Source organism: Pollachius pollachius, assembly GCF_949987615.1.
Source record: "Pollachius pollachius genome assembly, chromosome: 6".
NCBI classification, from domain to species: domain Eukaryota; kingdom Metazoa; phylum Chordata; class Actinopteri; order Gadiformes; family Gadidae; genus Pollachius; species Pollachius pollachius.
In genome coordinates, this window is record NC_136939.1 from 19,795,414 (window position 1) to 19,821,952 (window position 26,539).

At 46.0% G+C, this 26,539-nt stretch overlaps 1 protein-coding gene across 1 annotated transcript in view; it reads left to right on the forward strand.

Moving 5' to 3' along the window:
• Positions 1 to 16,455: 16,455 nt before the first annotated feature.
• Positions 16,456 to 26,539, forward strand: part of LOC307077372 (neurexin-2-like) — a gene marked incomplete at both ends in the record, with an annotated part of 85,003 nt that continues 74,919 nt past the window's right edge. Inside the window, 4 exons of the mRNA XM_079738776.1 lie at positions 16,456 to 17,170; positions 18,773 to 18,796; positions 23,773 to 23,802; positions 24,122 to 24,133. Of these exons, the coding sequence (XP_079594902.1) occupies positions 16,456 to 17,170; positions 18,773 to 18,796; positions 23,773 to 23,802; positions 24,122 to 24,133 (781 nt within the window). The remainder of the gene's footprint in view (positions 17,171 to 18,772; positions 18,797 to 23,772; positions 23,803 to 24,121; positions 24,134 to 26,539) is intronic.

A 26,539-nucleotide genomic window follows, 5' to 3' on the forward strand; every position in this document is an offset into this window, starting at 1 on the left:
AAAAAAAACCAACAAAAAAACCCCCCAAACAAAGTGGACGTGTCTCCCAGTCCCACTCTCTCAGGCTGCAGGACAGTTAATCCGCCATGGCAACGCTCATGTTGGTTTGATACAGCGAATAAGAGCGATTGGTCAACATCTGCTGACCGCGCCCTCAACCCGTGCGAGCTTCCCACCAAACTACCGCCGCCAAGTGTCGGCGGAATGACGGCTCGGCTCCGGGTGCCGGAGAGGAAGAAGAAGAAAGCCCCCGCGCTTCCGTGACCGTTACACCGCCAAGCCGTGGCCGTCCTCCTCGCGTCTCGTCTCCACTGCATAATTAAAGATACCCGGCTTTCCAGGTAAAGACAAAAGTCGCATTCATCTGCCGCATTCGTCACTTTGCCTCAGTGTAAAGGGATTGCCTTCGTCGTGGTGGAACCTGGATTGCTAAAGCCGTCATCCCCCTGCCTACATGTGTCGGATCGCCGACGGATCTCCAGGTAAATGGCACCTTGCGCCCACCGAGATATTTAGCCCCATTACCTCACGGTGGACGGTGAAGAAACACCGTGGACAACACCGTGCTCTGTCTCTGTGTGTATGTGTGTGTGTGTGTGTGTGTGTGTGTGTGTGTGTGTGTGTGTGTGTGTGTGTGTGTGTTGCAGTATTCCTTATACAAAGAGACCGTGGCGTGTTTCAATGTCAATAGTCTATGTTGTGTGTGTGGGTATCCCAAAATCAGGGGGATGTTGCCCGACAAATATTGACACTTATATGGCGGCGGGCATTGCAAACGAAAGGTCTCCTTACAACATTTATCCAGGGAGACACCATTTGTTCCTTTGTTAAACCGTGTTTCTTCATAAACTTTCAGTTTATGAAGGGTAGAGGGAGAGAGATGTATCCTAATCCCAACGCGGATAGCATATAAGGTGGCTTAATGGTGTGGAGGAAGACGTGCCCACGGCAGGGCTGATACAGGAGCCCCCGTGGCTGTCCTCTCCGAGAAGGACTGCGAGCCAGACGGCTTCGACAACACACAGCCCGGCTAAAAATATGGGTTAAATAAGATGTTGTTTTTTTGGGGTATAATGTTGGCTTTCCCGTTGTTACATTTTTAACGTTGTGGAGCGTAGTCTTACTGTCATGAAAATAACTAAAGTTAAGATGATTTAAACGAAATTGCATTATATGGTCACAGAGTAGGATAGCCTGTGAATCGGTTTAATTCAATCTTATTTTTTTAGTCTTTTTTTGTATGATGAGCCCTTGAAAGATAAGGTCAGATATCAAACAGGCTAACACACACACACACACACACACACACACACACACACATAGACGCACACACACACACACACACATAGACACACCTACACAAAGACAACACACAAGCGCAGACACACATGCACACTATAATGAAGAAACCTCATGCTTAAATGTCTAGAAGACATCAGGGCATAACGCAAAAGGGTACATTGCTGTGCCGAGAAGACGTATTTAGAGAACAAGCATGCTGTGTGCATTGCCCTCGCCTTGGCCTGACACACATCTAGCATCTCACACCGAGCCTGGTCCTCTCAGGAGGAGATATGTGGGATTCAACCAGAGCTTTGTGATCATTAGCTTGTGCGTGAGCGTGTCCACCTTCATGTGTTTAAGACCGGCTGAAAAAAGCTCAATACCTATGGTTACCTTGAACTAAATCTGTCAAACCAAACCCCTGGCCCACTTCCACTGCACGATTTCCGAGTGTCTTATCCCCCAATACAGAATACAGTAGCTTAATAATACAACACAGCTCTCGTATTTCAGCCCCTCGGGGAGCTGGGAAAGCATTTGAACATTTCCGCCGGCTGATGTTGTCCGGAGCAGCCAGCGGTGTGACTCACTGGAGCACCCCTGCCGTGGGAGAGGGGGCTGGGGTAAGGGAGAGAAGCAGGGCGGGGACAACCCTAGCATCTCCTCCTGGTTGGATGGCGTTTCAGCACTACACGTCTGGACAGCGGAGCGGCTCTGCAGTTTCCAAGCCTGGGCTAACAGAGCAGGCAGAGGGCGAAGGGAAAGCCCTCGCTGGTTTCCCAGTTCATTTAAAGTTAGGCAGTGCCTAACTGGCTTGGGAGGGTGTACCAGGGTGTTTGAGTGAGTCAGTTTCCTAACAGGTTTGCAGGTTGTTCCAGTGTTTCAGTTTGGCCGACAGACTACGTTTTATGCAGTTCGGAATAAACGTACGATATCTCAAGATCACTAGGTGAAAATGCTTACACTTTAGAAACCGTTGACCCTGTTTGACTGTATTCTCTATCTCTTGTGACAGTACACCATGAAATGGCGTTCTGATTGTATCTCGCTAATGTGATGTGACTTATCCATACAAGTAAAACCAGGATGTAGCCGCGGGGGGGGGGGAATGCAATGCGCTCCATCATGATTTGATTGGACCGTTCCTAAGTTACAGCATGCTAGCACACTGTGAATTAGCTTGTTGCAGGATTTGTCTGAGGACGGGAGGAAATACACGTTTATATTATAGACTCAAATGATCCTCCCGCTGGCTGCCGTTGAAGCGGATGCCATCTTAACAGTTTTTACCTTTTGCAGTGGAGGAAGAATATTGAATAGAAATGTACTATTTAACAGCCTTTTAAATAATTTGGTGGTAAAGTTTGTCACCTAGGTGAATCCGATCACTATGAAATATCTAGCTAAGAAAAATCGATATCCAGAGATTTGAAACAAAGAGAAACTGAAGTAATTGTCGTCTGTACTGTATTTTACAGAATAGCTAGACTGTTAACAAAACTGTCACATCCGGGAAAATTCTCAACACATAGTGCATGTGTGCCATAGTGCCATAGTGCTCCAGACCAGGTATTTAGTTCATGTCTGACCCATTAGTTCGATGTTGCATTTATTTCACATCATTATCGTCAGCCTGCCTGCTCTGGTCTGTTTATTTAAACCTTCTGCATCCTCCTGAATGTAAAACGATATTTCTGTAACAACAGCAGACAACATGCTTAAGCTGTTGTGGAATTCAGTGCACAACACGGTACCAACTGTGCCCGATTCACAATTACTACTACTATTATCTGCCGTAGTAATATAAAAAGTTAAATTGTATTGCACGTTATATTTTGTATATTGAATGTAGGTATTAATACTACAATAATGCGTCTCATAGTATCTAATGGGAAAATCCTACTGTCGCTTCGATTATGAACTAGAGCTGTTCATATTCGAAGCAACAGTAGGATTTTCATATTCAGATGAAATCACAGATTGTAGAAAAGGAAACAGAAATCGTGTGGGTGTTTCCATAGGACTTGGGCCACAGATTGTCCGCCATTGAGAAGGGATACACTGATTCAAGGCGAGTCTTTGAGATAAGGAACAGAATATTGTTAAACCAACAAACAACTCCTGACTGGACACATCTAAGAGCATGCGAGCGTGCCGCGTGACAGCGAGGGAGGAGCTCGCATGATACAGACGGCGTGTGGCGTTGTGGCGCTTGTCGTTTCCTCTCCATCACGCTCCATCAAGGTCACACGGACTGAGAGAGAGAGTGCTGGCCCTGGCTCTCTCTTTCGTCCCTCTATCGCTTTCTTTTTCACCTCTCTTTCTCTTCCCCCTCTGTTGTCTCTCCATCACTATCTCTCTATCCACTCTTTATCTTTCTCTCTCTATCCATTCTCTCTCTCTCTCTCTCTCTCTCTCTCTCTCTCTCTCTCTCTCTCTCTCTCTCTCTCTCTCTCTCTCTCTCTCTCTCTCTCTCTCTCTCTCTCTCTCTCTCTCTCTCTCTCTTCAGTCTCTCTCTTCAGTCTCTCTCTCTTCACTCTCTCCATCACTCTCTTCCTTCTCATCATTCCCCCCTCTCTCTCTGTCTCTCTCTCTCTCTTGGTAGCTCTGGTAGGGTGTGTGTTGGGGTAGTTTAGGGTGGGGGGGGGGGTTATGGTAGGGGGTAGGGTTGTGGTGCGGGTATAGTAGGGTGGGGGAAGGCCAGGGGACCGCTGCTGCCTCTAATCAGGGCTGATGCGTGACTCAGTTGCATGCCAGCTGCATGGCCCGACAGGGATTATATGTATACCCCCCCCAACCCACACACACACACACACATACCCAAACGCACACGCCCGCACATGCACGCATACACACACGCACACACGCACACATGCACACACACACACACACACACACACACACATACACATACAAAATCACGCACAACTGTTTGGTTTGAAGACAATGAGATGAAAATAGTAAAACTCTATGGTCACTAAGGATCAGCTATTGGTTTGTTTGTTTGTTGGAGGACATCTTTTGATGAGGTACGGGGGATTGGATTATTCGTTGCCTTGAATGTATGTCTTCTCTGGGTTTTGTGCCTGATGCAGATTGCTTATGTAAACACAGGTGTATTTGTGGAAACACTGTGGAAAAACTCAAAGTGCCACCAGTAATGATGTCTTTGTTTGAGTTCAACTCTAGATGAGAGTAAGGATAGAATTGTCTGTTTTATTTGAATGCCTCATGGGTTTTCTGGCGGATGCAGATAGGTAAAACACAGGTTATTTGTAATATCCGACATTCGGTTGCCTTTGAGAATGTTGACACATTGCACTCAGCGTCACATTGTCATTATGGTTGGGCTTTCAAAATTAGACTTTTCTAATAAACACTGGTTTCCAAAAGGGAGGCGTCATTGTAAATAGAGAAAACTCACCAGTGAATTGAACAATATTAGATAAGAGAAATGAGGTCCTGTAATTATCATCTGTAGGCAGAACATCCCCCCTACTCGTGTAGGTCTGAAACCTTGCCTGAAAGTCACGAGCACACACTGGTGTTTACGGTAACCTTAGATGTCACTCCATCATTCATCGCGTCATGCCAATAGACGGGCGCCGAGAACGTTTTTATATTTGCATAACATTACAGCCGTCGGAATGCCGTTGTGGCATAATCATAGGCCGTATGATTATGCCTGCACGATGCATAATAGTTATGATGCGTCCATGTGTGTACGGCGTTAATGCAGTGTCGTAAAATGGTATTATATGGTGTAAACAACGCATGGGCGAGGGTGAAAGCGAGACCCCCGCTTCAATTACCATGGCCACGTGCCTTCCTATGTTCTTATTAACGCCAAAAACCTGCAACGTGGGGCTAGCGACATGCAAAGCCCATGCTATGTTTTTTCCTATCGTGGCACACACATTTTCTTCTGTCCTCCAGGACAAAGAGGGGGTTCCAGGTGGGGATGTTTGAGGGTGTGGGTGTAACGAGGTGCACAGCTCTCAGCTCGTCCATCCTTGCTACTCTTGCTGGGGTGCAGGGCCAGTGGACGACGACGTTAAGCTAAAATGTGTCCATGCAGCACAATCAGAGGCTGGCTGGAGAATTGAAACAGAATATCACCTTGTCAGGGCGTACAGTATATATACTCTCAGTGATGGGGGGGGGGGGCTGCTATGCGATCAGCAACACACATACTCTCACTTTGGTCTCTCTCTCTCTCTCGTTCTTCCCCTATCACTCTTATGCACTCTCTCTCGCTCGCTCTAACGTCCTGCTAAGTAGCATCGACGCTACTACAGAATCCATTATTAACCGGGTTACAACTGACTCTGCTGTAATTGGAGGGATCACTTTGTCTCAAATAGCTCTACATTATAGTAAGCCCGGGTAGTGAGAGATACAGCCAAATGAACATGCATTTAAATATATATTTTTGGGGGGTGATTACATTTTCCTCTGGAACAGTGGTACGTTTGAACGTTTGAAGCGGTTAATGCACGCTAAACACTTGAGATTACATCCCATAATTGAGTCTCCAAACAATACAGACCTCCATCAATTCATGTTGCGTGTTGAGAGAGATCAGCTCCCATCACTATGACATCACGGCTAACCTTTCCCCAGAAAATAAAATGTTGGTCCTCCTCCTAAAAAACATTGATTTGGAGAGCAATCAACACTGCACAAGAATTCACCAGAGCTTATCAAAGATTTATTTTTCTTAATAGCATATTACATGTACCGTGAGAGTAAGTAAGCTTAGCACGGCATGCCTAATATAATGCTAATTATTGAAGAACCATACAGGTTGTGGATGCCAGACATGTTGAATCGTCCATTCGTTCCATTCAATGCCATTTTTCATTTTCAAATGAATTATTTTCGTCATCTTTATTTTGAATGCTAAATAAATACCTTTTGTTTGGCATTCAGTCTCCCAAAAAGGAACACATCGCACGCTGCTGTTATCCATCGACGAGCAGAGACAGTACCAAACACACCAGCAAGGTCGCACCATGACCTTGCCTATTGTGTTTGAAACTCTCCTTCCCTTGTTGTTCCTCCCTCTGAAGCATTGTCTTGAACACACAGCCTCTTCGCCATAATGGCTACTTAACATAAATCATATGCTCGGGTTCCCCGCCCAGCATCAGCTGTTGGTTGAAAAATATCCACACCAAATGCTAGGAGGGGGAAAAGAATGATGCCATGTTCTTACAAGGGTAGTGAAGTTTCTTCTGTCTTTATCATTGTCTACATAGACTATGAAATATACATCCATGTATCTTTGACATGGTCTACAGGCTGTAAAGATACAGCTATTTATCTTTCACATTGTCTACATAGACTGTATAATATCAATCTATGTTTCTGTTACACTGTCTATATAGACTGTAAATTATTCATCTATCTACCTTTTACATGGTCTATATAGGCGATAAAAGATTCATCTATATATGTTTCAAATATTCTACATAGAACGTAAATGATTCACCTTTGTGTCTTTCACATTCTCTACCTAGACTGTGAAGGATCCGTCTTCGTATCCTTTACATTCTCTACATGTACAGGCCCCCCCCCCTACACAGGAGGTCGCCTCTGCGAGATAACGTTTAGCAGACTGACATCTGGGGGAAAGATTCCCGGGCCGTCGCTAGACAACCTGGGGGGTAGGGGGGTTGGTTGGAGGGGCGGTGGAGGAAGTGGTGGAGGGGGAGGTGGTGGAGGAGGTGGACGGTGGTGGTGGTGGGGGTGGTGGAGGTGATAGATGAGGGGGTGGTGATTTTGGTGCTGATGGAGGGAGGCGGTGGGGCGAGTGGCTGTGGAGAAGGTTGAGGCGGTGGAGGAGGTGGTGGAAGTGGCCATGGAACAGGTGGAGGCAGAGACGGGGTCGTGGTAGTGGAGGATGTTGAAGGAGCGAGGCCGTGAGCCCCAAACTCCTCACTCTCTCCTCTCGTCGCCACTATCGCGTGGCGTTAAGTGCCCGGCCAGAGATTTACATGACGCGCCATCGATCAGCCTGTGGCGTGTCACGCTGCCGGCCGTAAATCAAGAGATTTGGCGGCATCCTCATCCCCCCTCCCCTCTTGTGTCCATCCATCACAAGCCGGTATCTGAGGTACCTGGAGCAAGGCTGTCACGCTCAGATTGTGGACTGACTCCCGGGCTCGGAGCAGGGGCGGGGGACGGGGACGAAGGTTAGAGAGAGAGGGAGGGAGGAAGGGGGAGGGGGGGGGGAGGGCGGTTTACATGGTGACAGCCATTTATTTCAATCCTCCTCCGTCTGTCTGGGAAGCAGACGTGCTGAGAGAGAGTGTGAGAGAGAGGGGGGGAGAGAAAGAGAGGGAGACTGAAGGGGGGGCGAGAGAGGGGGAGAGAGAGTGAGGGGGGAGAGAAAGAGAGGGAGACTGAAGGGGGGGGCGAGAGAGAGGGAGAGAGAGAGTGGGGGGGGGCGAGAGAGAGAGAGAGAGAGAGAGAGAGAGAGAGAGAGAGAGAGAGAGAGAGAGAGAGAGAGAGAGAGAGAGAGAGAGAGAGAGAGAGAGAGAGAGAGAGAGAGCATTCCTGATGTTTTGTTATTGCACGCATTGGAAATCTTATCTATTGCAACATACATCACTCACTGGCCCAAGCCCGCGGCTGGCTCATCCTAGGCCTGTGGTCACACCTGTCTGTCTATCTGTCTGCCTGTCTATCTTCTTGACCTGGCTCCCTGGGCTCCTTACTGTACAGCTGTCAGCGCAGGCCTCCAGCATGCCTTCGTCTGACGGAAGAGATATTCCCCCGATTAATACACAGCCTCATGTTGTTCTTATGCTGCATGGCGTGGAGCAGGAGCTTTGGTGTGTGTGTGGACATGTGTGCCTTTAATTGTGTGTGAGTGAGTGCAGGTGGGTGTGACGGCATACGTGCAGACATGTGTGTGGGCGTATATGTGTGCGCATTTTGTATGTGCATGAGTGCAGATGTGTGCACTGATGAGCAGGAATTTGTGTGTGGTTGTGTGTGTGTTTGTGCTTGTGCGTGTGTGAGGGTGTCTGTATGTAGGTGTGTGTGTCTATGTGTGGGTGTGTGTTTGTCTGTGTGTCTAGCTTGTTTTCCGGCTATCCCCTAGCTACTGTGGCCCAACGCTAACCTTCCCAAGGCTAGACTCTGTCAGCAGTGGATGCTGCTGTAATCAGGGATGTCATAACTGAGCTGCTTATTAACTGGCATTTCAAGGGCAAACATCTCCCTCCACTGCCACCACCACCATAGCCATCACCCCCGTCACCACACTCATTATCTCCACACCAACCCACCACCACAACTACCAGCTCCGCCACCAGCAGCAGCCCCAGCATGCATCAGATAGATGAACTGAGATAGGGACAACCCCCCCCTGTGGCCAGCCTAAGGGAGACAATGCACCAGCAGTCAGTTTGTCTCCCTCTCCTGTGTTGAGCATCTCTTCAAAGCGCTCCTGCACTGAGAACACATCCCACAGGTCACTATGGTTATTGAGGGGTGGCTCACCGCGTAGAGCGCGTACCATTGAGGCTTTGTCCTGCCCGTGGTCCTTTGCTGCATGTTCTCCCCTCTCTCTCCCATCCCTGCCTGTCTATCTCACCCTATCGTAAAGCATAAAACGGACAAAAGTACATCTTTAAAAATATATATTTATATTGGTTATTGGGGCAGTAACCCCAAAAACATCCTTTTTTGGAGGGTTGAATCTGTGGTAATGCTCTTTATATGACCTTCACCATAGTAAGCAAAGCGGTATGGTCAATGATCCTAAAATAACACCATCATTTCGGAGAAGACAGGTGTAAAATCCTATGTTTTTGCCTGTCTCTGCCAACCAGTGTAGCGTTATGCTCTGCTTCAAACGTGGCGTCTCTCTCGTGGCGTCAAAGGGCCTGAGGCACTTTGCCGCCACTACTGAGAGCCAAAGGCGGCGGGGAGAAGTGTGTGGATGGGCGGAGCGCCGTCTGGGCAGTAGGCGATGTTGATCGCCGTGAGATGGTCAAACGTTTCCAACACTTGTAAGTGCACTTAACCCAAGTATGTTGGCCATTTTGTTTGCAACGTCGCTCGTTCTAACCTTCACGCACGGAAGCGGAATTTTTCAACCCATTGCTCATTATTACACTTATAGACATCAGTGATACCAGCTTCAAAAAGTATCACAAAGTTGGTGTGGGTTGTTACCATGGGGATAACACATCCCCCCCACCCGCCCCTCCTTAATAGCACACAGAGCTCAAAACACTTTAAAAAAGCCTCTCACACAGTGTTCCAGTTCGAGAGAAGCAGGAGGTACACCCACACTTTAAAGTCCTGTCTTCAGTTTCAGAGTTCAGAGTGCTCGTTGGAACACTTTGAGTGTTTGTTCAATCTAAATTAAACACATTAAGGCTAGTCTTTCATCAGAGTTAAAGGTCCGCCGCTGATATCCCCTATATGCACCGCATTTAAATATCACATTAGACATTACATATCCTTTCATGCGGACCTCTTTGTAGTCCCGTTGAATGGGATGTTTGAGACGGGGTGAATAAGAGAGCACTCCAACGCTTGAGTGAGCACATATAATGGGAGCTTTTATGTTATGGCGTCAACACCCCACGGTGACCCACTGTTACCTGTGACCGCTAGAGAGACCGCCGTAAACACATTACTTCTTTCTTCTTGCAGTATAGAGATACTGCATCATTAGAAGCAACACAATTCAGTAGGTTGAGGTTTAAAGTCACAGTCATTGTGCTGCAATTTGACGCGTTATCATGGCATGATAACACATGAAAACGTGATCGATAATAACGATCGTCTGTGGTCAGGAAGTTACATCACACGACCAGTAGGGCTGTAGTTATAGATGAGGAAGGTGGTTTTTTAAATCAATGTTTGTAATTCAAAAATCATTTAAATCAACGCAGGGATCAAAAGACTAATGGTGCATATTTTTGAACGGGGTGTTTTATAATTCATGAACATGATGAATGATGCTTCGTTGGTGTGTGTTCTAGGCGGGTCTCCTCGTCTCTGTGTGTACTGTGGGCTGTTACAGGCTGCGGTTAGTGTGCGCTGTGTGTTGGTATTCTTATCGGCTGCTGTGATGTGCGCTGGGTATTGTTCAGGGCTATGGTTGTTCTCATCTGGCTGACACACAGCCCCCAGCTCAGTGTGTGCGTATTGTATAGTGTGTATTGTGTATCGTCATCGCGTGTGTAGTGTGTCTTGTGTGTGTGTATTGTTCCGTCTGACACCCACCTCCAGCTCAGTGTATTGTGAGTGCATTATTTATTGTGTATTATGTATTTTGAGATTATGTGTGTGTTTGTGCCCATGTGTATTTTGTATCACGTCCTGTGTATTGTGTGTAGGCAGTGTGTATTGAACGTGCATCATTCGGACACACAGCCCCCAGCACCGCTACCTCCAAAGAGCAACGTCCTGATGGCAGACGGCGGTGAAAGAGGAGGGGGGGGGGGGTAGGAAAAGGTCATTTAATCTCTTAATCAGCGTTAGCGTCAAGCTATAAACCTTGGCAGTTGGTATGCAACGTAAAGGAAATATTTACAGTCCTGTGGGTTTACCCTGGCATGGAACAGGGCGCAAATCAAACCTTGGCGGCAGCGACGCCCCCCCGAGCAGAGCTCTGGCCCCTGTGTGTGGTTACACTGTTATTACCTACCCAATTATCCGACGGGCTTACTGCGCGGCTCCAGGATTATACACCCTATACACAATAACATCCTCTGCATTGTTTATGTCCCTCCGCTCGGGCGGCGTGCCGGCGGCTAGGGGCCGTCGCCTCCCATGACCGAAATCGACTTATTACCAGCCTTAGTGCGCGACCTGCTGCCTCATGGCATGTATCTGGATCCATCGATCACCGCTCCTCCTCCAGCGAGCAGGTCATCTCTGTACATGGGGAGTGCTGCCTGGAGGCCGTGGCTCATGTAACATAAGGGCCTCTCTGTGCATTTCTCTTGCCTTGCGGTGCTGGAAACCCACTCATGGCTCTTTCTGCGGCTCCTTTTATATTAATTGTTATGTTAAATATTCTCTGAATGGGCTTTGCCACACAACGATTCCTCTTACACAATTAAAAGTTAATTGCTAAGTTCAATTGTGTTTGAATGGACCATAGCAATTTCTATACAAGTTACTTTCTAAAGTGGGAAGTAACCCCCCCCCCCCCCCCCCCGAGGGCGTGCGTACGGGGGGGGACGTGTGTACGAGGGGGGGACGGACGTATGGTGGACTGAAAGGCACTGGGTTCGGTCCTTGTTGTCCACAGTGTAACCTGTAGGTACACTAGAGCAAGATGCCTCTAACTCTACCTGTTCCTTAACTACAGATATCTGAATTCTCTGTAAGCCCCCCTTTGGATAAAAGCATCTCAACAACAGCAACGGGTGTCTAAATGGTAGCAAATAGTTACGTAGTGGTAGAATACACTTAGCGGTAGATTCAGTTTTCCACGATAAGATAAGTTATCCATACCACTGCTTGAGTTGGTATGAGTGCTTCCTGAAGTCGGCTAATATTTATGTACATAAGCAGAAAAAGAGCCTTATGAAGTCCGATAATTGCTATTAGATGGTGAAGATGAGGAAGAATTTAATGATTTAAGAGTGGGGCTGAAGATGTCGATTACATCATTAATTCAGCAGCAGAGTAAACAACCAAAATGAAAGCTAAGCAGCGGCTAACTCGGAGAGACCTGAGCTAACTGGGAGAGGAGGACCTAATTGAAGACATATGGTGAAGAGGCAGAGTACCTGTCCGTCCCGGGAGACTGGAGGAGGGGAGGAAAAGGCGTGGTGTGCTTTATTTTCCTCAGGAACAGCGACTGAAACACTGACTCACCAGCATCTACGCTCCCCAAAGATTCACCAGTCCTTTAGCGTACCTGCTGCAGAGAGGAGAGCCAGCACTACCCCTGTACACCCACCCACGCACGCATGCACGCACACACAAAAGCCTGCTTGCTTGTTCACATACCTGCATATGTACCAATGTGAGCACCCACACGGCAATACAAACATGCAAACAAACACACATGCATGATACAGATATGCAAGCAAACACACACACACACACACACACACACACACACACACACACACACACACACACACACAGCCATTCCCGTACAGCAACAAGCAACATCATAAATAACACTTATGCTGTGCGTGTAATGCAATATGTACATATGTGAATATGTAAAAATAGGTTGCATATTGCATGAAAAAAAAACGATTCCGTTGAGGAAGGCGTTAACCACCGTGTGTGTAATGAAGACTGAGGAAGCGTCTCTCCGCCGCCACCGCGTCGCACAGAGTCATTTAACACAGCGGCGGGCGGGTGTCTCGGCAGCACCCCCGTCCGTTGGGCGGGATGGGGGGAGCCAGCGGTGAACCAGGCTGAACAGGAGCCCACCGAGCACCAAGCCCGCCTCCGCTCAGATGTAGAAAATTGTTGTTTTGAATCATTAATCTAAATCACAGGGAGGCTCCGAGATGACAAGATACTACACACTGTGCTAGATACTCTCTATCTCTCCCGCTCGCTCCCTCTCCGTCTCTCACTATTTTTCTCTCTCTCTCTCTCTCTCTCTCTCTCTTTCTCTCTCTCTCTCTCTCTCTCTCTCTCTCTCTCTCTCTCTCTCTCTCTCTCTCTCTCTCTCTCTATTTCTTTCCTCTCCCTCCCTCCAAGTTTGTGCAAGGACTGGATAAGTAATGCAACAGAAAGGGTTAGCGGTGAGCCGCTGGTTTAGTGTGGCGGTTAAGGGGTTTGACGACAGCAAAGCGGTGCTGGGTTCATATTCATTCACAACATCCACAGTCTAACCCTGAGGCCTCCTTGAGCAAGACGCCTCCCCCCCCGGAGTCCCTCCCCGCTCCTTAACGACATGTGTCTGTGACATTGGATAGAAGCGTCTGCTAAGTGACATGGTGAATGAAACGGTCATGGCAGTGGTAAATGCGGACTGAAACGATGACGGACGCTGGAAGACTTCCAAGAGTTTGGTTTGTTTGGAGGCCGGGGTAGAGGGAGCCGGTGGCTACGGTGTTTGACTTTAAGAGGCTACAGTACGAGGCTGCCCCGTGGCATGACGTGTTTCCAGGTCAACCGGTATATCAGCAGCCGATTAAGAGGTAGGGGCTGGGGGAGGATATTGATGTATGGCCATTGATCCGGGAGGATTTGAGCTGTGAAAGCGAACTCAAAGAGGACTATCGGATCAATAGTTTGTGCGGATGGGATGTGAAGCCTTCTCTGCCTCACCGTGCGGAAGTATGCGACTGTTTTAGAATACATCATTTTATCTCGATGGATTGTTATTTAAGGGAACAATTTTGGGTTAGTTTGTTGTGTTTGTGTGTTGGTGTGTTATCTTTTTTGGTGTGTCATTTGGTTGATGTTGTGGTGTGTTAGTGTGTTTGTGTGTTGTGTTTGTTTGTGAGTGTTTGTTTGTTAGTGTTTGTGATGTGTAATTGTGTGGGTGTCGCGGTGTGTTTGTGTGTTATTGTGTTAGTGTATTTTTGTGCTGTTGGGTTGGTGGGTTGTTGTAGTTGGCTTATGTGTGTGTGTGCGTGTGCGTGTGCGTGTGTATGTGTGTCGAGTGAGTAGGTGTGTGCAATGAATTGCACACGTCAGTCAGAAGCATGACTTTTAACAAACCTGCTTCGAAAAAGGGAGAATATAATGATAATGATTACTTTGTGTTGACATTTAACACCCTCTTGGCTGAAACCTAGAAAGAGAGTGCTTGTTTATGTCACTCGGACTAGATTGAAATCTGGTGTAAATAAATATTTACGTACATGATGTATAGTTTTGGTTAATAGAGTACTAAAGTGAAAACGTCACGTTGTCCTGGCAACCAGATTTTCAGTTCTAAACAACCGAACGAGAGAAGGCGTTTTCCATTGCTTCCATGTGTTGTTTCTTTCAAAATGAAAGTAAGTCAATTTCAAGAGGTGAAAATCACTAGCAATCGAAACATGTGAAGGCGTTCATGTATTCCCCTGAGGTACCAAAAGGAAAAGTTTCCGCTAGCATGAAAGATAAAGTTTATAATGTAAGTTGGCCCAATCTCAATATTAATTACAACATTGGTTAAACAAAACTCGCAAATTATTTCACAAAAAAATCGTTCCTTTTCTATAAAACGTTCGTGTGGCATAGGATTTCCCCTTGTTAATTTGGTTTGTGTAGAACCGAAAATCGGTTGCTATGGAAACGTGACGTCACACTTTAGTACTCTTGCTGTTATTTAATTTTTGCATTGCTGAACAAGACATTCTCGTACTCGTTGATCTGTGCAACCGTATTACATTGGTGCTGATAAAAGTAATTATTGCGGACATTGATTTACAGTGTCTGTCGTTATGGTTTCCACAATTCTATCAATAGATATGAATCTTCACGGTAGATGGAGCACACATATCAGTCTGGGTTTAAGCGAGGTATGCAGGACCATTGTTCAGTGTAAATTTCACACACTGCGAATAATACCGCAGATTGCCGGATCGATTCCCTTTATCTCCCTTTAAATTGTGCTAAACCTCTTGAAGTCAAAGCCTCGATGAGTGTGTGTGTGTGTGTGTGTATGCATTCCAATCATTCCACGTTCCAAATGCCCTGTTCTGTAAATACAGTGGAGTTTATATTACCAAAAGACTGGCCAGTAACACTACGATTATTCTCAATAGTTATTTGCAAGTATAAGCAACGGCCTCGACTGAGGACATTAGGGTCCCTGATTGCACCCGCTGCCCACATACCTCATGCATCCACGCTGGACTGGTTTTAGGAGATGTCGCTGCAATCTCATTTAACTCATTGCAACAAATGAGACTGCATCGACTGGAACCCACCATATGACGCCGTGCACTCACCCCCAGTTGCGTTGCAAGAAAAAAAACGATATTTTGTATTCTTATGCATGTGTTGTTGGACCTGTAGAGATATACAATGGTATAAGTATTAATAATAATAACGTCCCTGCCCGCCATGTGGTTGTGTCTTCAGATAGAGACACTTCTGACACTTCTGTTGTTGTATTCTTTGTTAGGGGGGAGGGGGGGTGGTGGTGGTTTGGCTGAACAACATGTGATATTAAACTGTATATTAAACAGTCCTACATTAAATGCCACCTCCGCAGTGATTCTTGGGGCGGCTTGAACAATACCACAATGATTATCGCTTTACTTTCTGCGGCGAAAGCAACCTGATTCGAAAGGGCGATTTAGATGACTCAAAAGGATCTTCCAACCTTTTTTCCTTCCAACTGTAGAATTACCATGAGAGTTCCCCATGACAAGAGTTGCTTATTTACCGTCGGCACTGTGGGAAGATCGGTTCATGCATTGATGCCTCAACCATGTATGATATTGGCTAAATAACTAAATGCTATTACTCTGATATAGATTTGTTTGATGAGCAGAATAGTTTTTGCTATGCACAGTTCCGGTCCTACCATATTTCAATATGTATTTGTATACTTGTGCCATCCTCCAGTGAGTTTTTATATTGCTTTTATCATTCTAAAACAGAAGTTAGTCTACTTTGTTTGTCCTCCGCTAAACCTTTATTGTTCCTGCTAATCGCTCCAGTACTTCCCTTCCCTCAGGATGGTCGGGAGCTGAAGATGAGCGTGGATGTACCAGTCGATGATTGGCTGTCTGCCTAGCCAATCCCGGGAGATCTGAGGAAGGACAGTGTTGCTGGAGAGCGGCCAGAACACCTTGTGGATGGAGCAGCAGACGGGTGACCGGAGACACAGTGTCGTGTGGATTGGTGCTCCAGTCGCTCCTCTCTCTAAACCCCAAACCCAAACTGAGGTGCTTCATACGTTGGAATGTGTTGCGCTTGTTCACACTGACACTCGGAGACCACCTTTCGAAAAACTGCAAAAACATTCAGGGGAAAAGGGAAGCCCCGAACGGAAAAGCCTTAATTCATACATCTAGCCATCTTGGATCGCATTGTATTCGCCGTTGCCTTTTGTAGTGAGACGGCAGTAAGCAAGAACAGAAAAAGAACAGCAACAAAAAAACTATTAGATAGCGAAAGCGGCTGTGTGGGGAGAGAGAGGCTCGCTTCTGATTCCCATCACGTAGACGCAACCGAGAGGAAAATAATTTGGAGCTGTCAGTCACCTTCATCACCATCATGGGGAGGTGTGAAGGTCGGCCGTCACGCTCTGTGTGTTTCCCGGCGGCGCTGGCGCTGCTGGCTGCCGCGGCGGTGGCCTTAGAGTATGAGGGAGTCCCCGGCCAGTGGGCGCGCTACAGCCGCTGGGACGCCAAGGCCGAGGGCGACCTCAGCCTCATCGTCAAGACCAACCTCAGCAAGGCGCTGGTGCTCTACCTGGACGACGGCGGCAACTGCGACTTCCTGGAGCTGCTGGTGGTGGACGGCCGGCTGCAGCTGCGCTTCACCATCCACTGCGTGGAGCCCGCCCGGCTGCACACGGAGACGCGCGTCAACGACCACCGCTGGCACCGCGTGCTGCTCACGCGCAACCGCCGGGAGACGCGGCTGGTGGTGGACAACGAGAACAAGCGGGCGGAGGTCAAGGCCAAGCGGGGCGAGATGGTGGTGGCCAGCGACCTGTTTGTGGGCGGGATCCCGCCCGACGTGCGCCTCTCGGCGCTGACCTCCAGCACGGTGAAGTACGAGCCGCCGTTCCAGGGGCTGATCGCCAACCTGAAGGTGGGGGAGGCGGCCCCGCTGCTGCTGGACGGCCAGGGGGTCCACAACGACGTGGACTACCTGTGCGAGCTCCACTCGCCCTGCGGCCACGGAGGGGCGTGCTCGCTTCACCAGGGCGAGGCCGTCTGCGACTGCAGCAACAGCGGCTACAAGGGCAGCTACTGCCAGGAAGGTAAGCTTGGCTGGTGTGAGCGAAGCTAGGAGACAAGGTGATATAAGCTAAGAGACAAGATAGGATAGGCTTAAGGACAAGGTAAGCCAAGCTAACGGACAGGATAATTAAGGCTACAACACAGGCGAAGCTAAGATAAGATAAGAGACCAGCAAATATTAGCTAAGATAAGGGACAGGCTAAAATGAGCAAAGGAATGAACTCCACATAAGCTAGGGGATAAGCTAAAACGAGGCAAGCTAACCGACCAGCTAGAATAATAAAAGCTAAAATAAGCTTTTATTATGGATGGTTTCTGAGTGAAAGAAAGCTGAAGGTGGTACTACACAGAGGAACCAGCAGGGATCTGAACATGGTAATTGCACTGCCAGCCTTTTCTTTGCGTATTGTTCCTGATGTCAGCTCAGTGTTTTTCAGTTCCAGGTGGCCTCTGCGTGATTGACGGTTGGTAGATTGAGGCTTCACCCGCTAACAGGAAAATCTTTGAAAAAAAACACATTTAAAAGAATAAAGCGACACATGGGAAACCACATTGTTCGACACGATGTTGGTTCATTGTTCAGATTGAGATTCTTAAGGCTTTTATTGAATTGGAATATTGTTGTGTTTTCTGGGTCAGGGGAGGATGCTTTTCTTCAGGGATAAGCCTGGGGTTTTCTCAGACTCTAGTGAAACGTTACATATTGATTCTGGTGTCTCTCATGTACCTGATCTTCCCCTCCCCTCCTGTGTAATCTACAGACAGCAGCCTATCGGTATGACTGAACCGTCACTCTGCCTGCATCAAAGAGATGCATTAAGCACAACCTCCAACTCGAAGAATAGATCATTAGAAACCGACTAAAATACAGCATTAGGACATAGATCTACAACTGAACCCCATGAAATATAAAATAACAGAATAGAATTGGCCAGCTGAGAACATAAAAATAGTCATAATGTGAAGAACATATTGTATGATAAAATTGAACAAAATAGGATTGTATAGAATTCCTTTAATGAGATGGAAACACATTAGGAAATAGATGCAGTTGAACAAAATTGAATGGATTAGATCCTAGTGCGATGTAGATTGACAATTGTACGCTATCAAATGGAATTCAATAGAGCATAATAGTAGCCGAGTAGAGCGGCGTAGAGGTTAAACCGATGTGGGAGTTAACCTCAGCCTGGCCCCGCTGCCCGTCGCGGCGGTGGGCCCGCAGTACGTACACGGGGAGATGTGCGATCATGCATCTGTTTTATTAACGCAAAGCCCCGCCTCTAATTCCCCTGACTCATTTCCCTCCCGTCATATATAGATTCACCCAGCCGCTCTCCCATCCCACACAGGAAACGTTTGATAAAGCGTGTTGTCGGTGCATTGAAACGATCCGGATCCCACCTTCACACCTCTTTTCCCCCACAAACAACCCGCTTTATGTTTTGCGGAAAAAAACATTTCAGTCTTTTGTACGTTCAGACGTGAGAAATCGTCTCTCACTGTGTCATTTCAAACAACCGTAGGAAAGATCCACGGGCCAAGATGTAGAGAGTTTGAGGCATAAGCGGCTGCAAAGTCAATATCTCTAAAACCAATCTCTCTCTTCTCTCTCTTTCTAGTAGCAGTCCAGAAGGAAGTTGAAGGTAAGACCCCCCCTCTCCAGCCCGCCCTCTTCTTGGTCTTCCCTAAGAAGAGTGGGCCGTCTTATCGTTTACTATTAAAACTCACCAGGGCTTTGTCATCAAGTGGCTCTTGTCAATTTGGACTGCAGTTCTGACACGCAACTAATTCACCCCAGAGGAGATGCATTATGATGGCCGGGGCGTTAGGTCAAGCAGGATGGAGAGATTCATGTGTAGAGCGATGCTGGGATATATATATCAATAGGATGATATATATTTCCAATATGCCGGTATGTATAATTGGTATGCTGGTATATTTTCAGGAGGTAGTGATCATCAGAATGTTAGAATATATCATCAAGATCTTAGAATATATCATCAGTAAACTAGAATATTGTATAAATATGCTTGAATATATTATCAGTATGCTAGTCTAGAGACAACAGAGTATTTTTTTTAATAAGTTATACTCTTCAAATAATTTCCTTAATTATAGTTAATCTGTATCAATATTTGAAGCCATTTTCTTCCTTTATTTCTTCGCTATCGTAAATTCCTTTCTTTGTATAATTTAGATTGGAATGTTTCTTCTGCTGGGACAAGATAATGGAGTCTGTCTCTGCACAGCACATAAGATGTTGCTGCAGCCGCGCTTTGATTTTGCATTCAGCGGACTATGTTTCTACGGCTGCAAGTCCACAGAGGAGCATCCACATCGTATGCAGCATAAGAGGGTTTTGTCAATTAAAAAAGGCAGCCGTTTTTTTTGCATGCTTTCTAGTACACAGTACCCACAGTGCCGACTGTGTTAAATCAGAAGCTGGCCGATGCGTTCCAGCTCCCTGTGTGTTCCACACAGCGACGGGGTCAGGTGTCCTGTTAAAAGCTACATTTGATCTCTGTTGATCACGCAGACGTGGCCGTCTCAGGCCAGACGGGATCGACGTGGAAGCCGTAGTGATGAAATGAACCGTCTCGCTCCTTTAAAAGGGAGGCTGTTCGGATTTAATACACGTGTCAGGTTGTAAGGCAGGTTCAGTAGATACATGGTGTTAAAAGGATTCCATGGATGTCAGGTTTTAAAAGGAGCTCTGTTGTTTATAACTGCTGAACGTATTCATGCGGGTTTACAAACCTACTGGTGATTTTTCACCCTCGGGTCAGACCTGTGTTTTGTTGGCTCCATCCCTACGGCACTGGTTCGGTGATTCCTCTGTGTACAATGTTTCTATGTTGTCACAAGCCAGCCTTTAGAACATGGAAGCAAACAACCGCCATTTCCTATTCTAATATCACATTATTTACATGTGAATAATATAATTGAGCAAGAGAGTGGCTTAGGTCAGCATTAAAATTCAAGATGTTCAGAGTGCGTTCCCGTCGAACCGGAATGGAAACCAGACAGGGCGCAAATGAAATGTTTACCTTGAGTCTTGACAACACAGTAAATTATCCACACCATTAGTGCTGACGCCTGGCTCTGGGCGACAGCCGGCTCCCGGGACTTAACTGTTATTGTTCCAAGTAGTTTCCAGGTCCGCATCTACATAATACTCCTCACTAATAGGTAATAGGTTTAATTTCTTAAGGCCGGGCCAAAAATGGAATTAACTCAATTTGTCTCGAGTGAAGCTAGCTGGTGACCGGGCTCACCAACAGAAACAAAGAGCGTCATTTAATAATATCCACCATAATGAGCTGGCTGTAATCTTCCCTGAATTAAATCGTGACATGAAGACAATCTGCAGTGAAAAATGCATGGGAACAAGTGTGACAGAAAATGACACTCTTCATCCCGCCGCCCGTCCCACATTATCCTTGAGATGAGGCCCCTGTCCTAGTTGGCAGCCGCGTCTTTACGCCTCTTAAATCAGCGGCTGTAGACAGCTCAATGCCTTAGCCTCCGCCACTGTCGTCCCCCCGGATAGTATGGATGCTAACCTATAAATATTACCGCAGCCACCCCGGCCGTGAGTCCGGGGAATGTATGCCCTGCAAGAATTCTCTCTTTTTGTGTCCCACTTTAAACGGATGCTGCGTTGCAGTTTCATAAAAATTGTCTGGATTGATTCAGTAGTGGACTGCAGGTGAGTCAGCTGTCCGTCCATCCGTTCTTCCGTCCGAGGCACAGCCTGGACCCGGATCTATCTGGGGGCGGACTGAACGCTCTGATGCCAGGGAGAGCCGATTCTCGCCAGCCCCTCGCTGCCCCCCTGTGTTTCATCACTGTGGCCTGGGAGAGAGAGATAAGGACCACCACCTAACAAAGCTTGCTCGGACCGAGAAAAGACCCCTGCGGATCCCTCGTTTCACCACCGCGGGAACGCATTGAAGAGGGTTAAAGCCAATATTTAACACTGCAGTCATTCTGTCAATACATGTGAAGATGTGTCATTTTTTAGCCGGGCGGCGCTATTCATCTTCCAGATATCTCTTCTTGTTTTCTTTTTAAAAATATACCATTGAGGAGATCGAATAGCTCTCATTCTGAACCCAACGGATGTGGATTCTGCAAACAAAGAAACGTTTAAACAGGAGATCTGTGGTGTTGTGTGGCTTGGACGTGTCCTTGGGCTAATCCCTAATTAGACTAGGATCACATCGAGTGCGTCCACGCCGTCGCAAAGACAAATGCAGCCCACCCTAATCCTCCAGCAATAGGTTTCACATCCAAGATCCCCTCTAATTATATTCAATTCCACCACAGGACTTATAAAGCATGTCTTGTATTGGACAGCAGTCTTTATGCATCTGCATGTATTCATTTAACAGCGTTTTACAGGCGAGGGAAGCATAGAATCAATATTAGAGCCGCTGCGAGTGTAAATCCGGCACAGCCAAGCACCTCAAACACACGAGTGCAGGATGTCTGTAGATAATCAAATCAGAGAATAACGTAATTTTGTTTATTTTCCTTGTTTCTTGGGTGCTCACCAGTCCATGCTAGTCAAGGATCACAACCAAAAACAAACAACCATATGTAATAATATAAATAAATGTATACTAACACTGACAAGGTTCAAGTAATATTTGCTTAAAAAATATTATTTTTCATCCAATTCATCTGAACAGGCATAAAAATGAATAGCTATTTTTTTAATGTCATGATTTCTCCCCATACCCATTCTGCTTATGCAGGTACCCGGACATCTTAGTGTATTATTTTGGGTTACTCTACATTCCCAATGTATTCATTTGAAACTGTGTGTGTGTGATGCGACAGAGGCCACTGCTTCCACAAGTAATCTTTTACAGCTCTGTTGCTTGGGATTAAAATAACTATTCAGGACAATAATTGTGGAAACATAAACACCAGAGTGTACCTCCTCGTGCCCAGGAGAGCCCAGCGAGAAAGAGAGAGAGAGAGAGGGGGAGAGGGGGAGAGGGGGAGCAAGAGAGAGAGGGGAAGAGAGAGCGAGAAAAAGTGAGGGGGAGGGAGGGAGGGAAGAGAGAGAGAGAGAGAGAGAGAGAGAGAAAGAGAGAGAGAGAGAGAGAGAGAGAGAGAGAGAGAGAGAGAGAGAGAGAGAGAGGGGGATGGAGAGAGAGGGAGAGGGAAGGGAGAAAGATACTAGGGAACGTGTTCATCTGAGAAAGTAGTGATGTGTGTGTGCAAAGATAAGGGGAGAGAATTTTAGGTGGGTTAGACTGTTGAACATTCCGTTTCGGAGAGAGAGAAAAAGCGCGCCGGTTGCTATGGCAACCGCTTTTACCGTTTTCATTTTATTTTTTTATTTTTTATTAAAATGAATCATACTTCTCTAATGTTTACACAATTTAAAAAAAATGAGGTTTTACTCCAACAACCCCTCCCCCCTCCCACCCCACCACCTCCAGGAGGAAATGTTGCTCTAATGGGAAAATAAGAAGAAATTAATGGTTGGTGTTGAAAAAGCTTCAGTAGATGATGCTGTGTATGGGCGTTCGCTGCGGTCATGCTCCCCCCCTAGTCATCATGCTAATGAGTCAGGGTCAGGAGATCCAGTGGATCCGTAATGGTTTGTGTGTGTGTGGATGAATATATATGTATGTGTGTGTCGGTGTGTGTGTGTCGGTGGGGATATATATGTATATATGTACGTGTGTGTGTGTGTGTGTGTGTGTGTGTGTGTGTGTGTGCACACAACAGGCCGTATTCACCAACCAAATGAACTGTGTTGTAAATCCCCAGTGAATTAGCGCAGTGAAAGATCAATAACATGTTATCCACAATCGTGCCAAACACACCAATTTGACACAATGGCAACGCGTGGTGTGTGGGCGTGAGCTTTTTAATGCAGTGCCAAAGATGCTGTAATTAGATAAACTAATTGCCCAACATTAAAGTTACTGCGGTGGAACAGTTTACTAGTGTCGGAGACACTGGATTTATAGGTCGCATCCTGTGCTTTGTTCCTTTCAATATATTTGACCATAAATAGATGCCTTGTAAAGTATCGATAGGTCTAGGATCCATCATTGATCCTGCTCTATCTTATCCACATAGTTTCGTATTTTAACAGTTTCCTTGTTAATTTCTTATATTATTGGTTCCAAAAAAGGTTTAGTATATATAAGATTTTGTGTTGAACCCCGCCCCCCCCCCAAAATAATACAATTATTGATTGGACTTGGATAAAATAGAAAACATCTATTCAAACTCGGTCTGCGTTTACTGTAGCATATGTGTTCCATTTTGAAAAAAAACATCTCTGTGAGCAACCTCTCCAGGGGTTGCGCCGAGCAAGATGTTGTTTTTTCTTCTCTCGCGCTCCCTCCTCCCCTCCCCCCACCCCCCTCGAGGTGTTTGTCTGTTTTCTCGTTTCTTTAATATATCATTTCCTTTATGTTTTTCGATTTTTCCGGACCTCCGACATCCGTACCACCGAGGATGTCTGTCACAAACTGCAGTCCAACATTGTGACAAAGCTTTTCCGTTCCTCTCCCGAGTCTCGTTATGATCTTCCTCTTTTTTCCTCCCGATCCCCTGTTTTCTTTTTCTTTCTATTCTTTCCCTCAAGGTCTGGCGCATCTGAAGCTGACCCGCCAAGGTATGGGGTCAACTGGCTTGCTCGTCCCTCCTTAAAAAACCCTCCAGAATCACCTCTGTCCCTCCCTCCCTCCCTCCCTCCCTCTCTCCCTCCCCCTCCCTCCCACTCCCTCCCCCATTCCCTCCCTGCCTCCCTGCAACCATTTGCGTTGACTGTGCCTCAATAATCTCCTATCTATCTCTCCTCACGTATTTGCATATTCCATTTGTTGCTTCCTGTCATGTGATGCTCTGTGTGTGTTGTCCGTCACAACTCGCCCCACCCACTTTGTCCTGACCACTGACTGAGCTTCTTGGACTTCACCTTTGACCCTCTGCAGTTAACCGCCAAGGTAACGGATGAAACAACCACAAGCAAAATAAAAACAGGGTTTGCCTTTGGATCAGTTGGTACTCATGGTGTTAAAGAGGGGATTTAAGAACAGGTTGTAGGCAGCAGGGGATGCAGGCTGGCTCCTGTATCAGCCCGTGAGAGAGGTTTCAGCTCAACACACAGTAGGTCAATACACTCTCTAATGTGCAGCAGCAGTGTGTGTTTCCCCTGCAAATAAACGGCTCTAATGTTCCACTTATTGATCCTCAACTCCACAAAGCCACTGCCAATAGTGCTTTTAGAGATAATTCACCTGGATTTGCATACCAGGATTGCGAGTAAAGTGTTGCATAAGTGTAGACGTAAAATAAGCGTTTCAAATTGAGAGTCCATATGATTGGAGGGGTTAATGTTTTTTGCATTTGCATTTACATTCATTCCTCCGCAGTAAACCATATCCATCTCTTAAGAGCTAAAATTATTCTTGGGCTGCATTGGGAATATAGGAAAGCAAGAGGAAATTAATGAAAGTTTTCTACAAATAGCGTTGTGGCTCTATCAGTACAGATGGTTTAAAAAATAATAATATGCAAGGTAGTTTATTTAAGAACAGCTAAAGGGGCTAAGAGTCCTCTGCATACATTTCAATGCTTTACAGTGGAATTCAATACATTAATACATTAAAAAAATAAAACAAACTGATAATTTAAGTCACCTCATATGTGTTTTAAATAAATATAATGTTCAACATAACAGAAATCTTGAGGAAACTGTTGACCATTAAAGCTGATGAGATTTGCTTTAGCCAATAGGAGCTGGAGTTAAGATCATGTGGTTCGCAAATCCTCCCTAAAGTAATGCATATAATTATAATAATAATTATATTTATATAGTTATATATATATAGCAATAAAACATATATAAAACAAAGTAGAATGATCCCCAACAGGCACTATGATATCTTAATCAACATCTTGTTAAATTGTGTGTTACTGTGCCAGAGCAGACTACAATGTCTCAGATTTCCAATATTGAACGATCAAATCATATCATTTCCATTTCTTGGACACATTCCCCCGCGGAGGTGTTAAGAAATAGCGCCCATACACAGTACAACGCCAGCCGTGCGGCTGCAGAGGTGGACGGCTTTAAACAATGAGGCCTGGTCGGGTAAAGGTAGCAGCCCATAATATTATACAAGTGAGAAAGAAAGAGAGAGAGAGAGAAAGAAAAAAAGAAATCCGGGAGATGCGCTGTAAAACTTCAGGAAAGTAATTTGCTGGTTCTTTGTAAATTGAGCCGCTGCTGGCGGTACATCAGTGTGACATCATAGATTAGAGGCCTACTTCTGTGTTCCCGCTCTTGGCTCCAGGAAACGTTCATGTTCGAGAGAGAAGTGATTGGATTTAAGACAGAGCCGAAGGAGGACATTGTTGGCTAATATGACCTCCTTGGCATTAGGAAAGTGTTGGCTGATGGAGATAAACACGGCTGTCATGTTAAATACCTAATGGAGAAGATGCTGCTTCCTTAGATACAGTGGGAGTGCTGCTTCTATAGCCGTATGTCTAGTTTAAGTGCAGACCAGAAGTAGAATGAGACCATAAGGAGAGGGAGAATATAAAATGGGAACAGTAATAGGGTGACAGACTAAACAGGATTTCATCGGTTCTTCTTGCTTGTTAGTGTGAGGTGAAGAATACCCACTGCTGAATCCACCTTTTCAGATCAACATATGCAGCGTTTTTTTTACTGTTAAAGTGTAAATCTTCCTTGACGTGCGTATTGGTATTGTATCAGAGTGCCTTAATGTGCTGTGGACTACGTCTACTTTTAAGCAATCCAAGAAGATTCAATCGTTCACTCATGAAAGACTTAAACGGGCCAAACAGGGTTAAAGGTCAGTCGTTTTGAGGTCATTCCTAGTCGTGTGTGAATACGGCGTAGTGGCGTAAATAATAGCCAAAGTGTTCTTAAAGGTTCCCTGTACACTGTCTCGGCAAGCAAGCAATTTTTGCCCTTCTTTGTAAATCCAAGACAAAGCACGTTTTTCATTTTTCATAATGCTCAAGTTTTTTAGATGAACCCAGAAATGTAGCCAGCGATTTTCTGCCTGAGCAATATCTGGGTCACAGCGTTAACGATGATAGGGGGCCTCACTGTTAAACACTCTAGTTCTAAAAGGCGATCTGGCCCAGCCGTTGACCAGCAGCGATAAATCTGCCAAATAAAAGCCAAAGTCAGCCTTGCACTTTATTCAAATTTATTTCCCAATTAATCCCTTCGTTTTCCAACTCCAATCGTTTCGTTTTTCTGTTCGGCTGTTTGGATGTCTTATTTCTTTATTTATGTGTTTTCTTTGTTGACTATGTTGCAGGTATCTGTGAAAACAATTCGTCGTAATATTCAGTCTTTAGTGGAATAT